Source organism: Centroberyx gerrardi, chromosome 14 (genome assembly GCF_048128805.1).
Source record: "Centroberyx gerrardi isolate f3 chromosome 14, fCenGer3.hap1.cur.20231027, whole genome shotgun sequence".
In the NCBI taxonomy this organism is placed as follows: domain Eukaryota; kingdom Metazoa; phylum Chordata; class Actinopteri; order Beryciformes; family Berycidae; genus Centroberyx; species Centroberyx gerrardi.
In genome coordinates, this window is record NC_136010.1 from 12,530,747 (window position 1) to 12,549,896 (window position 19,150).

The 19,150-nt window shown below is 44.6% G+C and overlaps 1 protein-coding gene across 1 annotated transcript; it reads right to left on the bottom strand.

The window, feature by feature from the left end:
• Positions 1 to 412: 412 nt before the first annotated feature.
• mybpha (myosin binding protein Ha) lies at positions 413 to 18,903 on the bottom strand. Its single transcript, XM_078288274.1, has 14 exons — positions 18,582 to 18,903; positions 14,727 to 14,786; positions 14,381 to 14,446; positions 13,821 to 13,955; positions 13,186 to 13,353; positions 9,016 to 9,104; positions 8,687 to 8,882; positions 7,960 to 8,099; positions 6,129 to 6,288; positions 5,373 to 5,509; positions 2,981 to 3,167; positions 2,676 to 2,738; positions 896 to 938; positions 413 to 763 (listed from the first exon to the last, which is right to left on the bottom strand). The coding sequence occupies exons 1-12, from the start codon at positions 18,901 to 18,903 to the stop codon at positions 2,698 to 2,700; spliced, it is 1,701 nt and encodes a 566-aa protein (XP_078144400.1). The 3' UTR covers positions 413 to 763; positions 896 to 938; positions 2,676 to 2,697.
• Between the last annotated feature and the right edge of the window lie 247 nt (positions 18,904 to 19,150).

Sequence of the window (19,150 nt, forward strand, 5' to 3'; positions counted from 1 at the left end):
TACTCACTACGCCACTGTCACCCCTTTTAAGCCAGCACTGCTTTCTAGGTGACTCCATACTGAAGACACTGACTTTTATGAGGCAGTGGAGATGAGCATTATGCCTTCAGCAGCGATGGGGATTAGCAACTGGGACTATTTCATGAGTATTATTCATAACAGTAAATGGCCAAATTTCCCCTGGCTCATCTACATTTTCGAAAATGGTTTCCCATGCATCATGGCCTATAGACCCAGATTTTATGTAGCCTAAAGCTATGTGTAGTGTTACATTGTAAGGAGCTTACAATAAATATTGTGATCATGGCATTGATGACATGTGATAGGAGCCAAACAGAGGAATAGACAGCAACATTTCTGTAATGTTGGCTTATACACATCCATACAGTCATTGCTATAGCATGTCCATGGATTCACTATTTTATTGAGTAGTACACATAAATAACAAACAGTCCACAGGCAGGAAAAAACACTGTCAATACAACCTTAGATACATGTCGTTATAGCCAACTAAAATAACGCATACAAAATGTAGCATGTTTCTATTTCTATTTTCTGACGGGATGGAGGGTGGGGGGGGGGGGGGGGGGGTGAGGTGGTCTTCCCTGCATACTGAAAGCGGTGGAGAGGGAGGATGTGTAGGTGGGTGGGGGCGGAAATAGATGCAGAGTTGGTGGTGTGTGGTGCGCTCTTCCTTTCTTCATTATGTACACGCTGCTGCACAGCCAGCCTCTTGTCTCTTTCTCTCACCTCCCCAAACACTCTGGAGCAGAAAAGGAGAAGAAGAAGAAACACAAGCAAACGGTCAGAGAGATATATTACACATGGGCATTGGGCACACATACACCCAGACCCAGACACACATATAGACACAGACACACACATGAAAACTCACCTTAAAACATAAGACCTGGACTCCTGCTGGTCCTTCTGAGGCACTGGTGGAAAGAGAGTTAAAGCAAGAAGTGGATTAAATTGGGTCATAATCACTCGGGCCAGGAATATTCTGCTTTCCTTTTGACAGAAAGTGTGTGTGCAGGACTGTGCATTTATTTGTTTGTATGTATGTATGTATGTATGTGTGTGCATATAGAATCTACTGTGTCTTTCCCATAGGTGGGGGTTATCTGGCCTGGTCCTGTAAGCCTGTTGACTCATGGTAATGTGAAGAGTTTCCCTGAATGGCGGATCATATGGAGTCATTTTTAGAAGCTGTGAGGTGCCGTGCTGACACCCTCACCCCCCACCCTAAGGCGTTCCCTCCCTTCCCTTCCCTTCCTTCCCCCTTGAGGAGCCCTCCCATGTATGGCTGTGACTTATAGGACCACATCACACACCGTCCCACTGCCACTTATATGCCAGTGGAGATTGACAGGAGACCAATGAGTGGGAGAAGCAGAGAAACTCAACTTAACAAGCCTGATCACGTCACTTAATCATTGATCTCCTCTAACCTACCTACCACTAGTTCTGCTTAGGAGCTAGCGAGATTGAAGACAAGGAGAGAGGGGGAACGGATAGAAAATGAAAGCAGATGAGAGAAAAAGAAAGGTGGGCTACTGAGGAGATAAATCATAGCAAGCCACTTTATGAAAACCTAATTTAATTTGAATGTGAATACAGGAGTTGACCAAACATTTAAATGCTGTGGGAGGGATCAGTCATCTGACTAATATGAGATGATGTGATTGGCTCCTTGCTAACAGGATCTGAATGTACAGCAGGAGTGTAACGTGATACAGTGTTTCACAGTGCCGTAAAAATATCCAGTGGTATGTCCTTTACAGTCAGAGAAAACCATTACTCTTCTATCGCTAACCCTCTTGCAACTCTGAACTATCCTATGCATCCATTTACCGATATCTCTCTCTCTCTTGTTCTACATAATCCTCTTTCTCCCCATTTTGCCTTGCCCGAATCTCTCTAAAACCACTTCCACATGCTTTTTTTATTAGTTTTATGAGGCTTCTCCCCTCAGCAGTTGAAGTGGCACTGTGAGCCTGGCTGGGAATAGTCAGAAGCCAAGGCGCACATCTCTACATTCCTCCCTACTGGCACTCCTTGAAAGGGTAAACCAGTCAAGCATTTAAAAAGCTTAAATGAGAGCGTCAATACCCAAACCTGCTGCGTAACAGTGAGGACAGAATATAGAAATATCAAAGCTGGAAAAACATCAATTAGCTATTTGGTATTGCTGTTTGACTGACATTAATCTTTGCCACATTACTGCATCCAAAAGCGGGGCATGCCATGAGTAAGAAAAGAAGGAAGGAGGGGAAAGGTGGGGAGGAGCGAGCAAGGGGGGCGAGACTGGGATCCAAAGGCAGGATCCAAAGGAGGAGGGGGGGGGGGGGCAAGAGGGAGGGGGTGATGAGCTGTTATTGGCTCTAATGTGATGCTATGAGCTTGAGAACATTGCAATTGATGGCTGGCCAACACACACTGTAGTATTTTCCAAGAGGAGAATTAATGAGCAGCGTCCTGTCAGAGAATCATGGTGACACTCAAGAGGGGAGGTGATTAAAGGACATTTTAGTTTCTGAGGAGATGGAGAAAGATATATACAGAGATAATCTGGGCTCCCACAAGTGGCATACTAGTGAGTGAAACGCTGGATTACACTCTCAGACAAGATCTTGTATGTGATTATCTCTCTTTCTCTCTTTGTTCCTTACCTCTGGGGGTATAGGTGTTGGTTTATTTGCCCTTCTCCTTGTCAGCTTCCGCAAGAAGAACCTCTGTTGGGACCAAGAGGAGGAAAATGGTTTCATAACAGCTTAAAAATGGGTTTACATGTTGTCACTGTTGTCTGCTTTTACACTTTTCAGGTTTCAATTTTGGGTCATGGAAACTAGTATCATGTGTTGTACCAATAACAGGTATTAAAACCTTTTGATAAAAGAGCTCATGTAACCCAGCGACAGCCATTCTGCCACTTCCAGGTGCATTCTTAACTGTTTTGCCATTTTCAGATACATACGTTTGACCTCCAGCTTGCAGGAGACAGTGGCCTCTCCCCCGGCGTTCTTGGCTCTGCAGGTGTACACACCACCGTCGAAGCTGCAGGGCTTACGGATCTCCAGGGAGCAAACGCCCTGGTTGGAGATCTGACGGAACTTGGGGTCTTCACCAATGACCATCTGGTTCTTCAACCACTCCACCTTAGGCTGAGAGGGGAAAGAAGAAAGAGTGCAAAGGAAAGAGGAAGCAATGGCATGAATGTGTGTCACCATTGGATGTACAGTTGATTCCCTGTTACACTGGATCTACACAAAGCGTTAGTATTGTTCCGTTTCTCTGCGGCCTGGATGTTAACTAGCTTGGCATTACTTGAAGATTAATATCAAAATGTGAAATATTGTAAGTGTGTATGTGTTCAAATCCATCATAGACGAAGAATATGCTTTTACTCAGCTGGAAAAACTCTCTCTTGTTGTTACCATGCTATCGCTATCACTATACCCCTGCTCTCCTGCTATTATTTTAACCTCCTCCATCTCTTGTCCCATCCTCTCTCTCTGTCTTTTCGCACCCGGTGTGGGTCTTTCACTGATAGCCAGTTAGCCATACTGATAACAGAGCTGCGGTCTGGACGGGTGGCAAAAATAGTACCTTCAATCTGTGATACAGCAACATCTCCACTTAGCCATAAGAGGACAACAGGCCGTTCTTATCTCCGTCTCTTCTTTTTCTTCCCGGCTTATCTACTCTCTTTCCCTTCTCCCTCTCAGCTCTATCCCATTACTATTCCATTTTCTACCTCTCTATTCTCACTCAGTGACAGCTCTTTATCAGAAACTGCAGGAGAACTTATCATACTAGTCTCTACATGCCTCTCTGTTGGACCTCCTCAGTGGTTCTCAATAGGCTATGGACTCTGAGCCAAGGGAGAGACAGTGGCACAATAGAAGCACATTGCAAACACTCACATAGCCCACAGACACACACACACACACACACAGTAACACGCCTTTGTTTCCACAGCCCCCTAAAGATGATTAGTAGTGGGTAGGTTTTCACACAGCTGCTACTGCTGGGTTGCTGCGCTTGCGGAACCCAAGCCTTCCCTTCCACAGAGAGAAGCGTGAATGACTCATTTAGACGTGGTAAGTCCAGTTATATAGATCCTGGTTTAAGGCCGAGGGCGTGAATCAGCACCTGGCTCCTCATGGAAACAGAGGGATCCATTTGGACACGCCTGATGAGCCAGGGTTTCATTGTGCATTCAGTAGCCGTGCCATTAAACACATTCAGGCTCTGTGACTCACCCACACACACATATAGACACATGCAACCCCACATTAACAGCTACACACACACATGTTGCTAGTCCCTCCTCAGCTGTCCCTGAAACATGATTATCTCCCAGCCTTTTACCCCCCTGTTCAGTACTCCTCCATTCCTCCTCTCTTTTCTGTGTACTGTGTGTTGGTCTGCATGGTCAACTTGGTGCCCTTAGGGGACAATTAGGCAGGCTGAGGGCAGCCCTAGCCTCTATGGACCTGTGTGATATGTCTCAACTACACTGGCATGCACAGACTGCCCACTCCCCTCTGTTCTCACTGGGTGAGGAGCCAAGGACGGCTAGGTCACATAATCAACTGCATTTCCACCATGGCCATCTGCGTCAGTCAGACAACTGTAAAGATATGTTTAACCAGAGCTGTGGTCGCCAAGAACAGAGAGAGAGACATACTGAAACCTCACCCACACATACCAATGTTAGCCCAGCCCTGTTCAACAGCGGCTTTACAGCAGCGACATTAATACCTCATTTGGAATGGTATACAACACATTCAAATGGTTTACTGAGGGTAAGAACTTCTGGTATTTTTCTGGTAAGACAAAGAGCGACAATGTTAAAATAAAGAATAAAAAATGCCATAATTGGATCCAAATTTTCAAGAATAACAGGAAAATGGTCATTTCAGCTTCATTAAAAAATATCCAAACTCTCAACAGACCCACTGCAGCGTAGTAATGTGGTGGGAATATCTTGCCTGTGCCAGGATACACACTTCCTTTCTTCACAAGGATCAACAGAGGCTCTCCTAGCTATGCTAAGTTTGCTTGTGCTCCAAACAAATTACTTACAGGTCGCCATTTAAATACCATCCAATCACATGCTAAAATGCCAGCCAATCAGCAACTGTCAGCGGCTATTGGTGAGGCATGCTGGGAAGGCCATTGTGATGCTGGACATTCAAGCGTGGAATGCATAAACTGGATATTAACCGCAGGAGGGGGCTTAGAGGGTCATGGACATGTCACATGACACAATGAGCTGACCCAGGGGCTTCTATGCAGACTGTAGTAAGTGTGTGTGTGTGTATTGTGTGTGTATATGTGTGTTAGCAAAGTAAGAACCTGACCTTGGGGAAACCACGAACGGAGCACAGCAGTTTGGTGGTGTAGCCCACAGTAGCAGCGCGGTCGTTAAGGTTTGTAGTGAACTTGGGCGCCTCGCTGAAGTTGTGCTCCAGGAACTCGGGGGGCTTGTAGACGATGCCTGAGACACACGGAACAAGGTCTAGATCACACTGGCCGCAGAAAGACTCTGTACAGCTCTTACGCCTTGTCAGCATACACTTTTCAGCATGCAGGCAACATTAAAGAGAGGAAAAACACATTGGATGCACACGCACGCATACACACAATCCTGAGCGGGAACGACAGAGATCCATCATGTACACATATACGTCACTAAAAGACACTCATTGCAGGAGCTAGGCCGATATGAAAGTTTCCTAGTATGATTATCTCGGCCAAAATGATCTTCATATACGATGTTATCTTGATAATTAGTGACGCTGATTTATCGCTTGCAGCCTGATTATCCCCGGCTTCAGCCATGACTGTGTTTATGTGTTTACCATGGACACTTCCTCTATAAATAAAACATCAATGACAGTGCATATGTGCACATATGCGCACGCCCACCCACACACACACCCACACACACACACACACACACACAAACACACACACACAGAAGTCTCACTTATAGCCCATTAAATTAATATCCCAGTAGTTTCCAGCTGTACCAAAAAAACTGCCAGTCAAACACACTTGAACTCTTGATCATATTAACAAAAGGACTTCTAAAAGGCATTCATCCTAAAGGTTACCTGTCTTCAGGATGGTGGCCACCTCTGTGGTGACAGCGCACGTCTCACTGACGCCCACTTTGTTCTCAGCAAACACTCTGAAGGTGTAGGAGTTGCCCATGATGAGGTCTGAGATGGTGGCATTTAGCCTGTGGTAGTGATCCAGCACTGTGAACCAGTCCTTCATACAGACATGACAAAAGTCAGATTTAGTACGGCACACAGCATGACTGGACAAGATAACACAAAATCACAATAAAGTTTCTCTTCTTTTGCAGCATAACACCTGGCAGAGACCACTGCCGTATTAGTAACTGAATAATCTAACACTAGTTATGACAATTCATTATTTAAAAATACATAAATTCCTATATGCCATATATTGTTATTAAAGCATAGAAATCTGATCAATTCTTATCAATAATCCTTTTCCGGTTAGCCTGAGAATCATTATGCATTTAGAGACCAAAGTGACTGACTGGAAGTGAGAAATGTTTTTTGTTATACTGTTATGATGTTGTAATTTGTCCTAGTTGCATCAATTATTACCAATAGCTTATTATTATTGTTTTAATTCCATGTGAGGAACTCCTTATGAGCCTATGGCTTCTGACCTCTCCTGCACGCTAACTATATCTCTTTTTTCTTTTCTCCTTTGTACCAATTTTTGTTATATTATGTGCAAATTAGTAGTAAAACAAGGTCCAGTAAATGTCAGACCCATACAAAGTCTATAAACTGTGTATGTTGTGTTTTCTGTAGTTGACTGTTGGCAGGGAATGTGTGTGTATAGCAGCCTACCAGGTGTCATGTCATATGTTGTAGCTGCCTGTCTTATCTTTCCACTGTCTTTCTTTTGACATCCACCTCCACGTGGCGGTCAGATTTTCACTTTGACAGCCACTGGGCTGTGACTTGTTTCTCTGTCCTCTTAATATAGCAAATATATTTCTCCATCAGCCTTCACTTTCTCTTTGTTCTCTGTACTGTGCACCCGGCTCTCTCTCTCCATCCACTTCGGACATTTGTTGAAGAATCCTCACAGCCTTGCAAGCTCCTCATAAGGAGCAGGACACTTGTTTTAACCTCATCCCATTTACCCTCATCAACACCCTAAATCACTTTTCACACCACCTCACTGTAACTCCATGTGGGACAGAGAAAGAAAGAAAGAAAAGGAAAGAAAGAAAAAGAGAAAGAGAGACAAAGAAGGAGTGTGTGTGCGTGTGTGTGCATGTGTGTGCATGTGTCTGCACTGGGCCAGGCCTGTATCTTGATTTCTTGGCTCTGGGAGCACTTGGTTAAATAACCCCAGTGCTCCCTGGCAGCAGCACCTTCTCACCTCCCTGCCAGACTCCTTTCAGAGCCACGAAAGAGACCATCAGTCATGGCGCTAAAAAAGACTCTTTAGCATTTCGAAAGGCTGAAGAATGATCCCCCAGATAACAGAGACATAGTGATCCGAGTCAGATCCACTGATTAGAGGTAGTTTTGTCTGGATCCACAAGATGGAGAACGAGGGGGGCTTCATAGTTTAAATCCTGTGCGATTAAGTCCATGGCACATCCACATCTAAGTCTGAGCTCACATCATCTTTATAAATGTTCCCAGGATGCTGTTATAGTTGAGTCAGAAATAAATCAGCTCGATGAGGACTCCCTTCGAAGTGACTGAGCAACACTGATGAAAATAATTGATGATTCGCTGTTGAGGTTCAAATCTCATTTCCCATTCCATGTTTCCCTGCCTCATACTTCCAAAAGTGTGTGATCCTGTGTCTGCTACTTAACACACATAGTCTGACAGTGTGATTGCTAGCACGTATGTTTGTGTGTGGACTTGTGGATCTCACCCCAGTCTTCTTGTCGGCCTTCTGGATGGTGTATCCGGTGATCTCTGTGTTGCCATTATCGGTGGGTGGGGTCCATTCCAGGGCGGCGTTGAAGCCCCAGGTGTCCACCAGCTTCACACTGGCAGGAGGACCAGGCAGCTCTGTGGAAACACATTATTATTATCATCTAAGTTAAGTACATAACAACGCTAATTGTTAAGCAATTTAACTTAACAATGTTAAGTTGCGGAAAGTACATAGAAGTGTCAACATATGCATGGTAGTACATATCTGTGTTACAGACATCATTCATGCTAGCAAGAACTAAAGAGTCTCTCCAGTTTTGTTTCTGAAAGCATGAGATGGCTCATGAGATGACAAACACATCATTCAAATAATGAGTTTAAACTAACTTCTTGAATTGTTGCACTAAACGCCCCTAAACTCAGTCCACACATCATAACAGCAACTAGCAGGGAGAGCAGGCTGCTCCACACAATCAGGGTCAAACGGCATCATTGTTACAGGTGTCATTGATGTTGGCTAGCGCTCCAGCTTTCTTTTAGAGTCAATCTCCAGTCTAAGACCCAGACATCCTGCGCCTGCCAACAAGCTAGACAGCTGCACACCCAAAACAGCTGATTCAACAGAGTGCCCTTGAATAAGACTGGAGTTCATGCATGTCACACACACATACAACTGCGCTGCTAAATTTTTTGCTTCTTCTGGATATGCATGTACAACTTACCCACAATCTGCAGGGTAATGCTGGCCTTGTCCTCGAAGCTGTCCACCTTGACAGTCATCTCGTAGACACCGGAGTCCTCCCTCTGGGTGGTGCGGATGAACAGGATGCTGTCCTTGTCACTGTTCCTAATGTTGGCCCTCTTTGGATCCAAAGGCTGGCCGTCCTTAAGCCAGGACACCATAGGCTTGGGCTTACCCTGAGGGGTTGGAGAAGGGGCAAAGAGGCACATATCTTACTTATACTGTATGTATTTGGTGCTAACTTTATATATTGCTAGTGGAATATGAGTGTGTGTGTAAATATATATGCGTGTGTGTTGGCTGGCTTACGTTGAAGGGGATGACCAGATTGACCTGCTCTCCAACCTGCTTGACGTAGCGAGCTCTGAGAAAGCGGGGCATGCGGATCTTGGGACGGTCTGAGGAAAAACAAGACATAATTTATGATGCTTATGGAGAAAGGTTTTTGCATATTATCTGCTTAATACATATTCTTTATTCTGCTTAACACACCACCAGTAATTTGGTGCTGCATGGGGTGGATTTTATCTGTTGTTGCTTTGGCTGGAACATTTTGTGTGTTAACTACCTGATATCATTACCAGCTAACTGTGTACAGAGGCAGAAATGTGTGATGCACACTGCCAATTCAGGTCTTCTGAGTGGGGTCACGTATGCTGAGAATGACAGGTCAGCAGGACCCTAAATAGAGCAGCCACTCATGGGCAAAGCTCACAGGGGAACATGTGTGAAGGAGCTAAAATTAGACACCTAGTCAGCCCAAATGGTCCAACCATCCAAACTAGAGAACGGAGCAAACCGTTATCAAGGCAAAGCCGTTTTAATAGTTTTAAGTACATTAAATGGTATAAAGGCATTCATGACGATTATCAAGAAAATGTTTCTGAAGATCATTAGTGCTATTACTGCTGCACAATTTCATTCATAATTGTGTCTGGTTTTAAATGAAATGGGACAAATTCATTCTAGTGTTGCTGGGGGGAGGGTGAGAGGAAAAGTGCAGCATCTAGATGCAGAGAGGCAAAAGAGCAAGCCTCCACATCCGAGATGCTCCTAAAATAGATTTGATGATGAGACGGTCTGGGACGAACCCCAACATGTGTTCACACATGTCTACAATAAAGAAGCAGTGGGACGGTGGCACCACTTTCAACTGATGGGCATTGAGTCAGTCTTTTGGATTGTTGCAACATCATGTCTAGAAATACTGGCTTCACTCACATTATGATAAAAAAAAAAATATATATATATATATATAGCTGACTTGTGTTTACCTCACAATACGATTTGATTTGCGATATGGTTCATGATTCGATATAACCACGATACGATGTAATAAAAAGAAGTTCAATGACAACAAAGTCTGACTGTGCAGAATTATGTTTATTTCTGAGCCACAAATCTTTCAAGCAATGGTTTTGGCTTGCCAGAATACAATGTAAAAATGTCATTACAAAGTGCAAATAATATAATTTGGATGGAGAGTTTGTGAAATTGTGATGGGCAAGCCGTCTCAATTGTGATTCCTACAGCAGAATAAAATGTAGCTAATATCACGATTCACTTTTCTGCCCCACGATACGTATAGTCAGTTTTGTATTGCGATATACTGAATTTCAATATATCGTCCCATCCCTATCCCTTGTATATGAAATTGTATAGTGGTTGGAACATAGTCAAAGAGGCAGTTAATAACCTAACCACTATGTGGGACGGTTTGGTTTAGGCAGGGTGCTGAGTGTCGGGAACAGAATCCCTAGCATGTTTCTACATAAACGGCAAATCTCTCAAAAGCTCTCACGGCTTACAGGATATATGAAACCCCCAAGCTGCTACCCTCCATCGCCTCTATCGCCCTGCCGCAACCACTGTTTCTCCTCTTCCACTCAAAATGTGCTCTGACCTCACACCCCATGAACCTCCTGTCCACCTTAATCTAGCTGTCCTACCTTTCTGCGTCTGTTGCTCTCTGTCTAACTTAGTTTCACCCCTCTCTTTTGTCCCTCCGCCTGTGCATTCTCCTTGTCCCATCTCACCATCACTCGGCTGTTGGGATATTGGTGTATAGGATGGGATCAGGCTCCTGGAAGCATCGTTCCAAATGAGGATCTGGTCCTCCTGCTTTGGCTCGAACCCTAATCCCTTCTAATCAGCACACTTCTCAGCTATGTCCAGAACTGTTCCTGGCATGACAGCGCTCGGCAGCCAGCACGTCCTCCCGCAAAGAAATGATCTATAATCTGGCTTTGTCTCCGGACAAAGGTGTCTTTGCGGGGGCTTGCAGCATGATTTATGTGGGACAGTGTGTGTCTATCAAATGTGTGTACTTGGGCGTCTGCAGGACAGTGTGTGACGGACACACAGCTGAATTTATCCCCCACAGGCCACCCAGAATCCATCAATTAGGCTCATGTTTCGCTCCCCTGAGTTGACCAGTGGTTCTGGTTGCATGACTGCATTTCTCCCCACCGGGTTCCTGTTTGTTTCCCAGTAGTTTATTATCCTAAGAGACAGACAGTAAGGTGTCCTTCTGAAAGTGGATCACTAGGACGTGTCAGGTTAGGTCTGCACTACATCCTAGTCCAAATATGTGTTACATCGACCTCTCAGGGGAAGGCGCTAAGACTCTTTAAGCCATGAGGGACTCAGGCAACTCAGGCAACATAACTCAGTAGGGATGGGACGATATATCGAAATTCAATATATCGCAATTCAAAAGTGTGACAATACGTATCGTGGGGCAGAAAAATGAATGGTGATATTAGCTCCATTTTATTCTGCTGTAGTAAACACAAAAGAGACGGCTTGCCCATCACAATTTCACAAGCTCTCCATCCAAACGATATTATTTGCACTTTGTAATGACATTGTTGTTTACATTCTAGCAAGCCAATGCCATTGCTAGAAAGATTTGTGGCTCAGAATTAAACATAATTCTGTACAGTCATACTTTGTTGTCATTGAACTTTTATTCCTTACATCATCACCGTTTTGTCCATGTGTATTTTGAGGCCATGCAGGGCCTCTCAACATAAACCAGTATCAGAGGAACAGTACTCTATAGCTAATTGCATAAGAGTGACAGTTACTGTTGGGATCATTACAAGGACATAAGGAGCATCAGTCTATCCTGAGTACCCTCTTATTACCAGTCCCACGAAATAAAAAAATTAGTTATGGCTACTTACAAAAACATTCAAACGTTTCCCTTTGGACTGTTATTTGAGCACAGGTTAGTGGGGTGATTGTGACAATTTATATACAGTAACTTCACTCAGCTATAGGCCTAGTTGTGCCGTACACTTGAGAGTCAATGGCATAAATGATAGTGAGGTTTGACAGTGAGGTCACACTCACAGGGTTAATGCCAATAGAGAGTATGGCTGACAGATGGCTCATTAGCTAAACGTTTTCCCTCACCTGCCTGACACTGCCATTAAATCACACTGCAGCCCGGCTGATACTGCAGCACCCATGTGTAAAAAGAGTGTTGACCTTGGCCTGGATCCTATGTTTTACTTGTATCATGTTTTTTCTATGTCTACATCCAAAATATGTCACATCAGTCAATTACTAGTAAATTAATTGTAACCAATTAATCATATTCGTGTAACTAACTCACACATGTTCCAGTTACACAGAAATACTGTATTGCCAAGCCTACCTACTTTAGGTGTGTGCACACTCAACTGGAGGTATAATTTGAATCTAATGAAAGGTCTTGTCAGCAGCTATGGGATTTATGCGCGTACAGCTGTGGAGTCCATCTGTAGCACTGGCACTGAAGACTACCTCTACCTCCTGAGTTGCAATATGAGTATGCTAAGGATAGGTCATACGTTATAACTATTAAACAGCTTCTGATGAAGAGGCTGCAGACACCTGAAAACCTGACCTTTAGACTACGGGAGGTTATTGTGCTTTACCCCCGCAAAAACCTCAGATAGCATCCACTTCAAAAACATTTTGTGGTACTTTTTGGTATTTTGTTGGGTTTTTTTTTGTGGTATATTTTAAGCTGACGTTTTTCCTACAGTAGAAAATATTTTGAATGGTAAAAAAAAACAAACGTCCGCTTAAAATATACCACAAAAAAAACAACAACAAAATACCAAAAAGTACCACAACATTTTTGCTTTGAAATATGTTATTCTTATTCCTAATAAGGGAATTTGGCATGGATTATTAAACTTTCACTATTATCTCCCACAGTCAGAAACAAGAGAGAAGAGTTTGATCTGTCCTCTTACCTCTGATGTCACACACATTGTAACAGATGGTAAAAGTTTAGACAAACTTTGTATGAGTTAGCATAACATTTGGATGACACTGATTGGACAGTTTTATGCCTTTTTCCTGTTTTATCATATGAATAACATGTGCATTCTTAAACTGAGTGGTAATTCCCTTTAAGTGGACACTTCAAATAGGTTTGTTTTATGAGTAATTACTTGAGTAATAAGTGCGGTGGGTACTCACCGACAATCTCGCGGATAGGCACAGGCTCGGCGAGGGCGGCGGGTTCGCTGCGGCCACCGGCGTTTACAGCTACCACACGCACATGGAGCAGGTCACCGGTGGTCAGGTTCTTAATGCAGTAGCGGTTCGCTGGGGTCAACGCCTCATTGGCCACAGCCCAGTCAGTCGCTATAGGGAAACCCAGGGTTGGAATTATTAGGCGGGTTTTAGTGAAATTTGGACTTCTTATGGTGAAGGTTTGACAGAAAGACATTTACATCTTACATTAGTTACACAAGGTTTGAATTTTGGTTGTTTTATGCATTCGTTAATAGTTTTCCATTTATCAAACTGTAAAATAACCACTAACATAGTAAGTGGTTTATCGCCTGTCGACACAAGTTTACAAACAACCTGCCCATAAGGGGTGCGTTCTGACCGCCATGATGAAACCTCAGAAGGCATGTTGTCATCTAAGCAAACGGGCGGTTCTAAAAGTGGCGTCGGGAGATACGGTGACAGCCGCTGAAATGCTGCCGGCCGTATACGGCCTGGACCCAGCTATGAGTCAATCTGCCCTCTGACACTCTGGGGACAGGTGCAGGCTGGAGGCCTCACACACACACACACGCACACACACACAATACACAACTTACTTCCATCCTTGCAGTACTCGATGGTGTATCCGTCCAGGCCGGAGTCTCCGATGGTCTCTGGGGGCCTCCATTTGATGGTGAGGCTGCTCTCATTCACATCATCCACAGAAACGTTCAGAGGGGCGCTGGTGGGGACTGAATAGTTCAAACAGAGCAGCTGAATTAAGGATTGTAGTTGCCAATAGCAAGATGGACACAAAATGGAATAACAATGGACACAGAGATGATTAGTACTAAATCAAGTGGAATAATATATGGAATAATTGCCCCTACACTTTCCATTCTATATTGTGATTTTGAGAGTTTTATTCTAAAAGCCTGTGTACATCCATTTTCTAAACTAATTGTTACCTGAGGCTCATCATCCGACATATCTGTGAAACAATTATCATTCTGTCAACAAAGGAGTAAACAAAACTTCAGGTGCTGCTTTGAGCTGGTTGCATGTGTCCACAGCAGGGATCAAGACTGTGTTATGAATGAATGAACAAAAATGGATTGCTAATGCTGGATGGTTGGCAAAGGTCTCAGTGAAGCCTGAGCTTAGAGGCTGGTGTTACCTGCAGGAGGTGGGGGCGTGGGGGCCTTGGGTGGCTCCTCAACTGGGGCGGCTTCAGCTGGAGCAGCTAGCATTAAACAAGCAGTAGGTTAATGTCATTATAGCAACAAAGCCAGCAATGAGGAGCATCTAAAAAGAGGAACAGATAGCAGGAGGTTCAAAGATTGTGTGATCCCATACAGTTAAGAACCAGCTAGTCCTCACAGCCGGATGGATGGAAATTGCGTGATGGCATTTTTAATAAAGCCTTTCTTTTAGAGCATCAGCGTTTGCAGTATAGTGTCAGTGTCTGTTATTTTGTAGTTGAGTAGTAATGCTGTTATGTCTGTGTTGTGGTTCATGTTTACCGTCTGCGGGAGCATCTGCAGCGGGGGCGGCGGCACCGTCTTCAGCAGCAGGAGCAGCAGCTAGCGTTAAAATGCCATTAGAGAAGCCAATTAGTAACTTACATTATGACATTACTCATGCAGGGGATTAATCCGTTTGAAGCTAATCTTATCAGATCTAATCTGTTCCACTGAAGCAAGCAGCAGGACAGAGCACTGCAGACACAGCTTTCTGTATTCAGAGTGACGAGGACGACCATGGGCTTGTGACCAAAAAACAGACTCCTAAACACACTTCTTGAGACACTCTAAGACATTTGCAGATAGACCAGTAGTAGGACCACATGAATAGCAGAATGCATAAGACCAGCATACGTCCAGAAAAGAGAACCTGCACGGCTTAGTGAAAGAGACACAAACCTAAAAGATACAGACTCACACATGAGGCAGTACTTGTGACAGAAACAGCACGAAACACAGCGTGTCATGAGCAGGACATGTACACAGCATGTGTATTACATAGTGGGACACACACACACACACAACATGCATTACAGCTTGTGTGTGTGAGTTCCCTGTGGTGTGTGTTTACCGTCTGTAGGAGCAACGGCTGCTGGAGCAGCTCCATCCTCGGCGGGCGCGGCAGCAGCTGAGGTTACGGGTTACAGGTCGAGGTTAGCAGGCGGAAACAATGCCGGTCAGTCTAATACATTCATCTATGTGCTACACCAACCGAGGGCTGGTGAGTGACATTCACAGAAGTAAAGATTTGAATAAGATAAATGAGAGAGACCTTCTACTGCAGGTAGAAGTATAGAGTGAGTTAGAGTAGGAGAATGCAAAAACTGAAAAATAGTGATGGATAGAGGGTGAGCAGTTGGTCCATAGTTGGTTTGTGGTCCAATAGAAGGCGTGTGAAACAGGATTATAGTGCAATTGTGAGTAGCTGCTAGCTGGTCTGTGGGTTTACTAGTAGCTGGGGGGGTGATATAGGTGTCAGTGGTTGGTCTACCAATGTAGCCATTATACAAGTCCCACTTTTAACATGCTTGATGGTTGTTCCTCCACCCGCGAGAGGAACTGGTGGAACAACACTGCAATATTTCTGCAGGATGCGTATGGGTGGGGGGACTTCTACAATGGCTAATTCAGTGTGAGTGTATTGACATTAATGGCCAGTAAATAGTCATTAATGTGTGTAATTTACCGTCAGCAGCAGGGGTCTCAGCAGGTGCCTCGGCGGCAGCATCAGGCGCAGCACCGTCCTCGGTAGCAGGAGCGGCGGCTGCTGTTAGATGTTAGATATGTATTAGCAGGTGATAAGGAGAGGTTAGTTCGAGACCTAATTCAGTGTGAATGTACTGACATTAATGGCCAGTACATGGTTATTAATGCCAGTGTAATTTACCGTCAGCAGCAGCGGGCTCAGCAGGCGCCTTACCCTCGGCGGCAGCATCAGGTGCAGCACCGTCCTCAGCAGCAGGAGCGGCGGCTACTGTTAGTGTTAGATAGATGTTAGCAGGTGATGAGGAAAAGTTAGTTCTAGACTTGGAGAAATAGCCCTATGAAAAGGCACTTGGTAACGGCAGGTGTATTTCTCCAGTTAAAGGTCAGTATGGTACAAAGAGTTACGGGAACTGCCGTCTCCAGTTTCCTGTGTTACCATTACTGTCTTACCAGTAGCAAAGACTCAACCATTGATGACCATCAGAAGAGACCAGAGCAGTGTTATGCTTTTATTATACTGTACCTTGAGTTGGAAGAGGTTAGAGAATGTTCTAGCGTGCAAAGTTTTACCTTTACCATGAAGAATGACCATATTTTAGAGTTACAAGACGTTATAGTATAGCTTGGTTATAAGAGGGATGCGGGTTACCATGATCTGGGGCAGCCTCAGTTTCAGGAGCTGGGGCTGGAGCCTCCTCTGCAGCGGGTGCAGCGACTGGGGTTAGGGGTTGAATGTCAGGAGTCAGAGGTTAGTATGAAGGACTAGAGATAGATTTCCTCATGGAAAGTAGCCATAGTGTTCAACAACACTGACCTATTAGTAGCCAATAATACTCAATAAACAGTATACTGTCATTGGTATACTTCTCTGTACCTCTTAGGGGGTCTTCAGCTGCAGGAGCTGCTGCCTCCTCAGGTGCAGGAGTGACTAGTTTTAATGTTACTGTACATCAGGCACATGCAAGAGATGCTAAAACAAGATTAAGACTACAGAACTCTGGATAGGTGCAACTGCACTTCAAAATAGTATCTAGACCTGGGGGTATAGCCTGGCAGTGCTGTCCCCAGATCCAATAATAATTACTTATTACTTACTACTTATGATAATGCAAATACTAATAACTAGTAGTCCAATAAGTGTGGAACTAGCCAGGAATGGGGTTTAAGGTTTACTGTGGGGTGCCTCTGCAGGGGCATCAGCAGAAGGAGCAGCCTCCTCAGGTGCAGGAGCAGCTGGTGTTAACAAACAGTTAATGTCAGGAGGTCCACATGCAAGAGATGTTAAACTCCGAGGATGTAGTTTGGAGTGAAAGAAGGCATTGTGTACATAACTTTCTGCTTCCAAATCTTACCTTCATTCATAATCAAAAAGTAGCCATAATTCAAAATTCCATTGATTCAATTTCATCACATAAACCATTACATTTTGGCTATTCAGTGATGAAGCATGCATCACAGAGTAATGCTTTCCAGGAAGCTACGTAGTATGAATGATATTTATTACTAGATTACTAGACAAACCACCAGTGTAATTGTTTTTACCTTCTGCTGCTGGCTCAGGGGCAGCGCTGGGTGCAGGAGTGGGGTCTGCCGGTATGTTAGGTGTTAGGTATCATGTCAGTAGTTTAAGAGCTAAAATCAGACAACATGCACATTGTAGTATATCACATAGTGAGAAGAGGGTATTTGTGTTGCTTTCTGCCACAAGGCTTTGAGATTGTAAGCCGGCAACAGGTCTTGATCTTTAATCAATACAGATCAATTATGCTCTCAGATTCTGTCCTTAACCACAAACCTTAAAAAAGATTCTTATCATTAAAAGAGGAACTTAACATTCTTCTCTGTAATCAATATGCCTGGCAACCACAGATACTGGAGACCTTGAAAGTAGAGGTGCTGCCAAATTGTAAGTTGGCAAAATGTTGGTCAGGTGAAGCCAACAGCGATTTTCAGTGATGAGGCAAACATATGAGCAGCACTTCAATTATGGCCAACACTGATCACCAGATGACAAGCATCTCCAGTGTGAATAATTACACCCTCATCAACTGGCTGAGAGATGGGCTCAGCTGGGGCAGGTGGTGTGGTGCGTTAGATGCCATGTCAGCAGCTAAATGGCAAATCAGTTGCTCTGACATTTTAAAATCACAGTATTTGATCACAAAGAGTGGAGACAAATGCCCAAAAAATGTATAATGTAATGTAATGTGTAGAAAGTCCAATACCAGGTGCCTGTTGCATGGAGCAACTGGGTCAGTACATGCAGGACACGATTGGAACATATTTATGTGGAACATATTGGGTTACAGGTACATGCATGGGATAGCCTATACATAGTCAGCGCTGCTCATGTGGACTAGCAGATGAGTATGGCCTAAAAACATGCTGGTCAAAGTTGAATTTACCGTCGACAGCTGCGCCTCAGCTGGGCAGGTGATAGGTTACCCGTCCATTTATGGTTAGGTGTAATAAAGTTAGAAACAAAATAGATTTCCAATTGAGATGGCAAACAGACTATATGAGCCTATTGCCTAAGTCGATATTCTGCGCCATTTAATATTAACTAGAATTAGTTGAGAAATTAGTAAAGTTAGCGTAGATCTCCGTTCGATATTTCAGAGAGATTGGCACACTTTAATTCCAAGGTACCAGGAGCGCTACCTTCAGCAGCGGGGGCTTCCTCTGCCGGGGCGGCGGGGGCTGCCTCTCCCTCGGCTGCAGGAGCTGCCTCGGCCGGTGCCTCTGCAGGAGCTGCCTCGGCCGGTGCCTCTGCGGGAGCAGCCTCGGCGGGAGCAGCTTCGGCGGGGGCAGCCTCGGCGGGAGCAGCCTCCGCAGGTGCAGCTTCCGCAGGTGCAGCCTCGGCAGGCGGGGCTTCTACCGGGGCGGCTTCGGGCTCCGGGGCAGCCTCAGGCGCCGTCTCGGCGGCCTTCTTGGCGGGGGACTTCTTGATGGGTGCAGGTTTGGCTGGCATGGTGCCGAGTACCCTTGGGAACGGCCAGTCCTTTGGATGAAGGAGTCAGGAGGGACTTAGGTAATATATATAGGTTGGGGGCTACGGGACTCCACCCCTTCCATGACTTCGACCTCCCCTCCCTCAGTCACAAAGTCAAAAGTCCTGGCTTCTTTAACGCCAGAAATACAAACTTTGCAGGGACAATATTGTAGCCTATGTAAACGTATCCATTTTACGCAGACGTGCAAAACATCATTTTGGACAG

Coding starts and splice junctions, on each gene's coding strand:
- mybpha (XM_078288274.1), bottom strand. CDS start 18,903: ATGCCAGCCAAACCTGCACCCATCAAGAAGTCCCCCGCCAAGAAGGCC. Junction 14,787..18,581: donor TGCTGAAGGTAGCGCTCCTG/GTACCTTGGAAT, acceptor TTTTAACGCTAG/CTGCTGCTCCTGCTGCTGAA. Junction 6,289..7,959: donor AGGCCGACAAGAAGACTGGG/GTGAGATCCACA, acceptor GTCTGTATGAAG/GACTGGTTCACAGTGCTGGA.